Source organism: Prionailurus viverrinus, chromosome D1, assembly GCF_022837055.1.
Source record: "Prionailurus viverrinus isolate Anna chromosome D1, UM_Priviv_1.0, whole genome shotgun sequence".
Lineage (NCBI taxonomy): Eukaryota > Metazoa > Chordata > Mammalia > Carnivora > Felidae > Prionailurus > Prionailurus viverrinus.
This window is the reverse complement of record NC_062570.1, coordinates 23,035,201-23,044,964: the sequence shown is the minus strand read 5'-3', so window position 1 is coordinate 23,044,964 and position 9,764 is coordinate 23,035,201. Positions and strand designations below refer to the sequence as shown.

The window sequence follows — 9,764 nt, the reverse complement described above, 5'->3', positions numbered from 1 at the left end:
TTCAAAACTAGGATGGAAAACGTCAGGGAAGAATGTTAGTGAATGAAGAAATGGCAAAGGAATATTTACTGGGCAAGTATTTACTGAGCATCTGTTACGTACCGGTCACTGTGTTGGGGGCTGGGTACGGACGGAGTGGACAGTAAGACGGACCACAAACCGATGGCAGTCCAGACAGGAAGGCAGACATAGTGCGAGGAAAACCCCAGTGGGATCAGAGGTGGGAGTTCAGCTTCCTACAAATTCTGTCGCTGGAGGCTCTTTGTGTCGGTCTCCTCCTGAGACCGAGCTCTTTGTTAACTGCTACTTTGCCTGTGCCTTCAGCCCCCCTCCACTGTACTTCTGGGCTCTGCCTTCCCAGGGTCTGGCTTTTTTTTCCACACGGGGCTAGTCATGGTGATGAGCAGGGCCTGGGAGGCTGCTCTAGCGGACCCATGTTAGGAAAGCATAGGGTGGTACCAAGTACATGACGAGTGGCACCATTCAATACGTATTTCTCGTAAAAGGAGCCGCACAGTGTCTTCTCTGGGGAGCCAGCCCACATGGTGCTGGGGGTCCCTCCTCCATGCTGCACCAACAGCCCGCACACCCCTCTGTCCTTCGGCATGGTCTGAGGCTGCTGTTATTCTGAATTCTGAGGTGACCCTAACATCTTTTCCATCTCCCTCTCTCTGGTGTTTGGTGTCAAGGACGCACAGGAAACGTCTGCCATGGGGTGAGGATGCCGGACGGTTTCCATGTATTTCTGAGCCCTGCTCATGGGGACAACACACAGGCAGGGGGCTACGCACGTGGAACACCAGAAGAGAGAGGCCAGAAACACCCTTCCAGGCCAGGCCAACGGGAGCACTCACTGCGGCTGCTGGTGGCACTCTGGTGGGACAGAGCCGGAGCCTGGACAAGCTGCAGGCTGCAGACCGGCTCACGCTTTCTGGGAGGGTATCGATTTCCCCTGTTTCTGCAAGCCCACTGTTTCACTGGTTAGCGGCAAATGTGAGAAATGAAAAGCGTTTCAATGGGACTTACAGGAAAACGTCTGGGATTCTCAGATACACCTTTAAGTTTTTAAAAGCAAAACGTTTTGGCTCCCTTGAAATGTTACTTCTTTAATAAGAAGAGTGGGTTCCCCCCCACACACACCCGACTGGCTGTTTTGAAGAAAAGCCTGTAATAAAGCCACATTTCCAGAGCCTATTAGATAGCAAATGATCCTCTAATTTGAAGACATTAAGAAGCCAGAGAAAATATTTTCACAATGTATATGTCACATGAAACAGTAAAAAAGCAAAATGTTCTCTTTCAAATTGTTTTACTTTTTGAAGGTTTCACCCTGAGCTCCAACCTAAGGGGTGTGTGTGCAAGCGTGTGCGCGGGCACTCCCAAGCATGCCTGCACGAGGACGGGGAGCAGACGTGTGAGGGAGGACGCTAGTGGCTCTAAAGGGCCGCCCAGGGAGTGAGGCCTGGAGCTGTCGGGCTTCTTCCTGGCCCGCGGCTCAGATCCCAGAACTGGTGAAGTTCTACTGCCATCTCGTGGCACCGTGACACGTTCACAAGAGGCACGCTCTGCTCAGACCCTACAGACGAAGTTCCCCAAACACCCCAGTGGCCCACACAAAGATGTTTACCTGCAAAAAGGTTAGAATAAGAAATAATCTTGCTTTTTTATTCAAAAAGATTAGTGCTTCACACCAACTTGGTTTCAAAAAGACCTCATGTCTTAAGACTAAGGCTACCATGACATTTATTTTGCCATATTTAACAGTTTCACTTTGAAAAAGCCCCAATGGAAAAAATTACCTTCAAAACCCATTGGGACATTCTCACATAAACTAGGACATTTCACAAACAACACAGTTCTGTCTTCAATATTCAATCTTTTCAATCTCATCCATGTCTTCAGGGTCGAGCTGCTTGATACTGCTATCTAAGAGAAGGGAAGAGAACAGAAGCAGTCTTAGCCTGGGGCATACACAGAATTTCATTCCACTCAGCTCTGAATTTCTGAAGACAGTGACACCTTCACAAATACGTGTTCCTGTCATCCCCTGTATGGAAAGCCCTGAGAGAGAACATTCTCTAGATTAGATAAGGAAGAGATAGGATTAAAATAACCAATTAAAACTAACTAAAAGAGCATCAAATGTACCAAACAATAGAACATCTGTATCTAGATACCTTGGGGCAGAAAAAAAGGCCAGAGTGCAGGTGAGGGGAGCCTGGGAAGGGGCGTGGCCCTACTAGGAGGAATGAATGGGCGTGTGTGGGGTGGGGTGGGGTGAGGGATGGCAACAGGGAGGGAAGCTAAGGTGCCTCTGCTGAGGTCACTTCCCAGGATTTGGTCATAAGGAGCTTACCATAGCAGGCATGGATGGATGGTAAGGGTTCTTTCTGCCTGCCATCCCTCCTTGCCTCTCCTAACACAGAGGTGCTTAATCAACTTCCCTGAAGCGTCCATGGATGTGCTACAGTCTAGACTTTCCAAAATCGTATTCCAAACTGCATAAGTGTGCCTCTATGCATTTCCCCAGGGACAGTGTCCATTGCGTCCCACAAAAGTTAAGTACTGTTTTCCCAAAAGGTGAAGATATATTCGGGGTCATTTGAGTGTACCTCTCCCCCTGCTCCCCAGTCATGTCCGTGGGCCTTGGGGCCAGGGGTAACTGAGAAGTGGATGCCTCAGGTTACCATCAGAACTTCTGTCAGAGCTTCCATCAGAGTGCAAGCTGCTGGTCCAAGAGCCCAGAAGGTTACCAGAGTCTGCCTTGTTTGGATGTGGGGTGGGAAGAAGGGCAGCAGATCTCAGAATTTAGGACTATCCTAGTTGGTAGGGTGGGGCCAGAGGAAGAGAAAAATGTAAATAAGAGGGGAAGCTGGGGACAGAATATAATTTTTTTTAAGTTTATTTGAGAGAGCGTGTGAGTGTGAGCGGGGGAGGGGCAGAAAGAGAGTCCCAAGCAGGCTGACTTGGGGCTCGAACCTACAAACCATGAGATCATGACCTGAGCTGGAACCAAGAGTCGGACGCTTAACCAACTGAGCCACCAAGCACTCCAGGAACAAAATATAATCCTAAAGGACTTTATTACTTTGTTTTGGATGGTGCTTTATAGGACATGAAAAGCTGCCCCGGGTCCCATAATGGGCAATAACATAAACCTGAGCTCGTATTAATTCCACTTGATTTCTAAGTTGTTCTTCAGTACCATATACGGATGATTTACTCAACAGCCTCACATTAGGAGCTCTAGCACTCACTGTGGATTAGGAGCTTCCCACTCCCTGGTTCCTGCCCCCATAGACCCTAAACCTCTGGGTACTAGGTCCGTGACAGACACCATCACTGTCACCATCAGCAGGATGCACAGTTCCCACTGTGACAGGTGCTACTTACTAAAGTGATCCTGGATCTTCATAAGCAGGGGTAGCTTATCCACCTCAATCATGTTGAAGGCCAGGCCTTTCTTCCCGAAGCGCCCCGTCCGCCCTATGCGGTGAAGGTAGGTCTCATAGTCTGGCTCCTCAGCTTGGTTTACAGGGAGATCAAAGTTCACAACAATTGTGACCTGCTTCACATCAATCCCTGGAAGAGGAAAGACACTGTGGGGTCCTGCGACTGTCTCCTTAGGACACAGCTATTCATGAGCCCCATCTGCCAGGGAAACTCTCTCTTAACAGCTGTCATTTACAAACAAAAGCTGGTTTTATGTCACTGAAGTGGATACTTTGGTCAAGCAGTTTGCTGGCCCAGGGCGCCTAGGATGCTAGATTTTAGAGTGTCAGTAGAAGCTAATTCTACAGAAGTCTCAGTATGTACAAAGACCGTGTGTTGTGGACAGGGCTCTCGCCAAGCCCACAGAGCCTCCTCTCTGTTCCTACTCTGCTAAGTCCCCAGCAGGACCCCCTGTCTCACGTGCCCTACCCTTCACTGGACCCCACGCCACTCCATGCCGCAGTCATGGTTCCAGCCAGGACTTTTTTTATCCCTTGCCTCACTGTTGTTAACAACCTCCAGACAAGTTCCCCCTCTTCTCTCCTCCTCCAGTCTCTCTGACCACGGTCACCATGGCAACGTCCTGGACACCTAAGTTCAGGGCTGACTGCCCAAACTGCACGGGATGAAGCACAAACAATTCCAGATTTCCAAACCACCTGAAGTCTCATCTCTTCCTCTCCTGACTCAAATCCAACACTGTAGTCACACGGCCTTGCCATTTCCCAAGCAAACTGTAAATTCTTATCAAATTAGATTCTACCCTTTCTTCAAAACCTTTCACATCTAACGTTCCCGGAAGAATTCTATGATCCCCCAGTGCCTCTGTCTCCCAGCACTAGAAAGCTGTCTTGGTCACAATCCTTGTCCTCCTTGGAGCTCCTGGTGCCCTCTTTCCTCCAAGGTCTAGAGGTGTGCCATCCAATATGGCCCTCTAACTTTAAATTAATTCAAATTACAAGTTCCTCAGTCACACTAGCCACATTTCAAGTGCCCAGCAGCCCTATATGGCCACTGGCTACCAACTGGACAGCACAGAACAGAACATTTACTTCAATGTAGAAAGTTCTACTGGATGGCACTGGTCTAGATAGGCAAGTGCCTAGACGCTGAGCTCCTGAGGGGCTGGGACCTCATCTTTTTTCAGGCTCCTCTTCCACAGTGCTGAGCTCCACCTGCATAGCAGGTCTTCATTTCTATCTGAATGAATTAGGAAACATGGTTTGAGTACGGGGTGTAGGCAAGGGTATGGGAAGAATGAATAATGTAGGAAGGCCTGTCTCCTGAAAAAACAAAGAATTTTCCCCAAAGTAGTTAATAGTTTTAAAATTAAAAACACCTCAGAGATGATCAATGTTAGTCATTAGGGAGCATGAGTCAAAAACACAATGAGATACCACACACATCTACTAGAATGGCTAAAATGAAAAAGAGTGGCAGTATTAATTGCTGGCAAGGATGCAGAGCAATTGGAACTCTCCTACATTGCTGGTGGGAATAAAAAATGGTACAGTCACTTGGGAAGACAGTTTCAGTTTCCTATGAAGCTAAACATACATTTACCATATGACCCCCAAATCCTACTTTATTTATCCAAGAGAAATGAAAACATGTCTACACAAGACCTACATATGAATGTTTATTACAGATTTATTCAAAATAGCCCCAAACTGTGAATAATTCAAATGTCCATCAACTCGTGAATGAACTAATTGTGGTATATCCATTCAAGGGAATATGACTCAGCAATAAAAAGGACCTAACTACTAATATATGTCACAACACTGATGAATTCAAAAGCATTATATCAAGTAGGATAAGTCAGACACAATGGCTACCTATATATGATTTAATTTATATAGCATTCTGGAAGAGACAAAAAAGTAGACAGAAACCTGATCAGTAGTTGCCAGGGGTCAGATGATATGAAGAAGAAGCTAGCAGCAAAGGAGCACAAGGAAGTTCTGGAGGGAGAGGGAAGTGTTCTATACTTTGATTATAGTGATGATTACACGACCCTATATGCTTGTCAAAAATCTCACTGTATGCTTAAAATCCATGAGTTTTATCATACGTAAATTATATACTTCAATAAACTTGACTTTAAGTGTGTACACACACAAACACACACACACCTCGAGCACAGACATTGGTTGTTATAAGAACTTTCTCTTTCCCATCCCGAAACCTCTGAATGATGGAGGCTCGCTGATCCACGGTCAGCTCTCCGCTTAACAAAGACACTTGGTGGCCATCCTGCATCATCTCCACAGTCAACCACTTGGCATTTCGACGAGTCTACATGAAAACACAAAACCCAGCACAGCACTCCAAGTCAAAGCAGACCTGCTGTGTTTGCAATGCTCACTTACGCATGATGGGGAAGCCAGAAATGGCTGCACAAGGATTTTGCTTTACCTCTCCCTCAAGTCCTAGAGAAATCTTAGAATAGGCATGGAATTTGTCCACCCCCTGTACTTCCTAGGGTCATATCCTCTCAACCTTTAGGAGCTTTGACTTCTCAGCCATTAAGGAGAGATAAAATGCTCGCCTACCTCATGTGGTAGTGTGATGACCAAATGGGATAATGCAGTAATGACACCCTTAGTCCCTTTAAGAAGAGTGCTTCATGTCTGCCAGGAATCTCGCTCAAATCTTTACATGCATTACAGTCATTTGCTCTCACAACAACCTGATGACATAGCTACCTAAATTAAAGAAACCCAAAAACCCAAAGCTTAAAAACATGAAGTCACTTGCCCAAGGTTTCATGGCTAGTCCGTGGCAGAAGCGAGCTTTCTTTTATTCTACAAGTATGTGTTCAGTGCTGTCCCTGTGCCAGGCAGGAGCCATTCTAGTGGGCTACAAAAGTAAGACAGATGAGGTCCTGCACTCATGGAGCTTACAGTGTTCGTGGGGTAGAGAGAAAATAAAACCAATGCGTGAACATGAAACACGTCCGATGGAAAAAGTAAATATGAAAATAAAACCAGGGTAATATTAACAGTGAGAGACGGAGTGGCTACTTTGCTCATAGTAAGTTAGGAATTAGACGAGAACATTCTTAATCTGATGAAGGGTGATCTGTAAAAACCCAACAGTAAACATCAACCTAAATGGGGAACTGTTAGAAGCAATCCCCCTAAAATAATGATGCCCTCTATTTAACATCATATTGAGGTCCTATTCCATTGCTTAATATTTCTAAGTTTCACCCACAAAATACAGATTAATTTCTATCCCAAGCTGTTCTGAAGATTACACTAAATACCCTCTGGTACAAAAAGTGCTTGCGATGGCACCTGGCTCTATGGCACTTATTAGTATTACCATCCCCTCGCCTCCACATGCAGGGAAGTCTGGGCATGACGAAGACAGATCTCAGCAGTTACCTGGCAGAAGATGATGGCCTGACCAATGGTGATGCCACCATAGATGTTGCACAGAGCTTGGTATTTGTCTTTCCTATTCTCACACAGCACGTAATACTGTCGGATGTTGTTCAGGGTCAGTTCCTCTTTTCGTAACTTGATAACATTGGGGTCAGGAATGATTCGCTCTGCAAACTGCCACACAGAGTCCTCAAAGGTTGCTGAGAAGAGGAGCATCTGGCACTCAGAAGGTAAAGCTCTGTAAGAGAGAAGGGGAAGACGGCCGGGCCGTCAGCCGCTGCCATCCCTGGTGCTCTCCTTGGAGGCATCTTCAAGCACATCACACCCACTGCCATGAGGGCTCAGTGGGTGAAGTGCTGCCCATAAGCTCCACCTCTGTGCAAAGGGCCACGTGTCCTGCCTTTTCTTGCCAACCAGAATTTGGAAAAACACATGAACTGAATGTAGAACTCAAGGGCAAAATTTAGATATGTATTTTGGAGGGTATGGGGTGTCACTTGACAACTGTCTTCTTTTACTTTATTAAAAAAATTTTTTTAACATTTATTTACTCTTGAGAAAAGAAAGACAGAGCATGAGTGGGGGAGGAGAGAGAAAGAGGGAGACACAGAATCTGAAACAGGCTCCAGGCTCTGAGCTGTCAGCACAGAGCCCAACGTGGGGCTCGGACTCACAGACCGCGAGATCATGACCTGAGCCGAAGTCGGATGCTCAACTGACTGAGCCACCCAGGCGCCCTGACAATTGTCTTCTTAAAAGAGGCAAAATCATGGAGCCAAGAGTGTGGTCTAGATAGTCTTCATGGTATCGTTTCACACAAAGTTAAATGTGGGGAAGGAAACAGGCTAGTCATTCAATGGTAGGTGTTATAGTTCTTGGGAGGAAAAGAACAGCAGCCGCAGCTAACTTTATTTGGAGTGAGAAGAACCTGGATATACACAAAAGGGGAACAAAAGATAAAAATGCTACTTCATGAAAAATATGAGCCTAACCCCTAATGAACAGAGGGCCAAATTACATAAAGTTCAACAATGAGTAAAATGAATCTATGGAACTAGCAGTCAAAACAGAGGTTAATGCTGAAGAAAGGGGGCTAGCGATTCAGGGACCCCTGGAGAGTTGGGGTTCTATTTCTTGGTCTGGGCCATTGTTACATGAACACGGCCTCTTTGTGATAATTCACTCAACCATACACTTGTGATTCATGTATTTCTCTGAACACATTTTATACATCAATAAATTTTAAGTTAATCTGATTTCACTGGAGAGAAATCATTGCTTTTGAGGGGAAGACAGAGCACCTAGAAGATAAGGCATTAGTGCTACAAGAGAGCGGGAAAGATCATGGAGTCCAGCGAGTCCCAAGTACTCTGTCAAGTCTGGGGTCTGGATCATCTGGGCAGCTTTCCAAAGTAACGATCTGATAGACTTCTTGGCAACTGTGGTAGACTGCCTACATGCGTACCTCCTTAGCTTCCCACATACCACTAGTATGATCATGAAGAGATAAAAAGATATGAATCTACAACAACATGGAGAGAGAAAAGGAGATACTGGTGGATGAGAAATTTCAATATGTTTCTGGAAGATGGGAAACTCTGGTTAACAAGAAAACGTGAGCGCTACAGATGGAAATGGTGATGACAAGGGTGGTTGAGCTGCAAAGGCAGTGGCTCTCTCAGAACCCCTGAGAGCTCTCAGAGCTGTGGGCACCAGAGGCCAGAGTAAGTGGGGGCGGTGTGCCAGAAGATATGAAGGATACTGTGCATTAACTTGCTTGGGGGGGTCAGTGGGGTCAGTGGGGGAGACTCTTGGCCATCTGCTACATCACAGTTATCCATCTGGAGAAAGATGGTACCGGGACTTGCACCCCAAGGCCTGTGCCATCTCATTCCAATGAATGATTCATTCCATGTACGTTCATGATGTTCATTCCATGTACACAGACTACACAAGGAAAGGAAACACGGGCTGTTCTGCAATCCACCCTGGATTTTGAAGACTTTGTAGGAGAAACAGAATTTCAACTATTTCATTAATAATTTTCATATTGATTAAATTGACTACTTGTTGATATGCTACTTTTGATTTTGATACATATAAAATATAACATGAACTTCACCAGTTTTTTCTTATGTGGCTATTAGAAAATGTAAAGTTACACATGTGGTTTGCATTATCTTTCTATTGGACAATACTGCGATTTAATCTTTTTTAAGCAAAAGGAAGAAAATCAACAATGGAAGGGTGAACAACCAACATAAACACTCGAATTATTAATATTCTCTTGAGTAGGCAGCCCTTTTCAGCTACCGAACCTTTCGTTCTCAGTTATATATAAACACACCAACTTAGCATAAAGGATGGCCAGAAGGGAGTCTCACTTGATCTTTGGCCAAAATTATTTTAAATAGGAAGGCTGGCTGAAAATGTGTGTGAGGAGCAACTGGACCCCACCTCATTTCAGGAAGCTGAACATGTGCAAGTAGAAGTCTACTGTCTGTGCAGAAATCCCAGACTTGGGGATACCAGCCTCAGTAGAAGGTAAGGGTAAAGCAGAGAGCTGAAAATAAGGAATGAGGGGAAATATGCACATGAGAAAACACAGCCCACTCCCTGGCCCTCCCAGAAGGCCAGCAACCAAGTGCATGTCTCCTGGGGAGCTGTCAATAAGCTTCTTGGTTCCTACTTTTAGATTTTGAAAGGCTGGCCACTGTACCACCAGATTCGAGGGGGGAAAGGTCTACCACAAAAGACACAGACTGTAGCAAAAAACAAAACAAAACAAAATAAGAAACTTAGGTAATTCAGAGCCAATGTTGAGAATAGAAAAAAAAATTTAAATACTATAATTAACATCCTCAGAGAGACAACAGCAGC

General features: G+C 45.4%; 1 protein-coding gene across 3 annotated transcripts in view; it reads right to left on the bottom strand.

The window, feature by feature from the left end:
- Nucleotides 1-1,638: 1,638 nt before the first annotated feature.
- The window catches only part of DDX25 (DEAD-box helicase 25), a 20,669-nt gene continuing 12,543 nt past the window's right edge, over nucleotides 1,639-9,764 (bottom strand). For all 3 annotated transcript variants that reach the window (XM_047877847.1, XM_047877846.1, XM_047877848.1), the window contains exons 9-12: nucleotides 6,885-7,122; nucleotides 5,628-5,790; nucleotides 3,394-3,582; nucleotides 1,639-1,926 (exon numbers count right to left, since the gene is read on the bottom strand). In XM_047877847.1, the coding sequence (XP_047733803.1) occupies nucleotides 1,865-1,926; nucleotides 3,394-3,582; nucleotides 5,628-5,790; nucleotides 6,885-7,122 (652 nt within the window). In that variant the 3' untranslated portion in view covers nucleotides 1,639-1,864. The remainder of the gene's footprint in view (nucleotides 1,927-3,393; nucleotides 3,583-5,627; nucleotides 5,791-6,884; nucleotides 7,123-9,764) is intronic.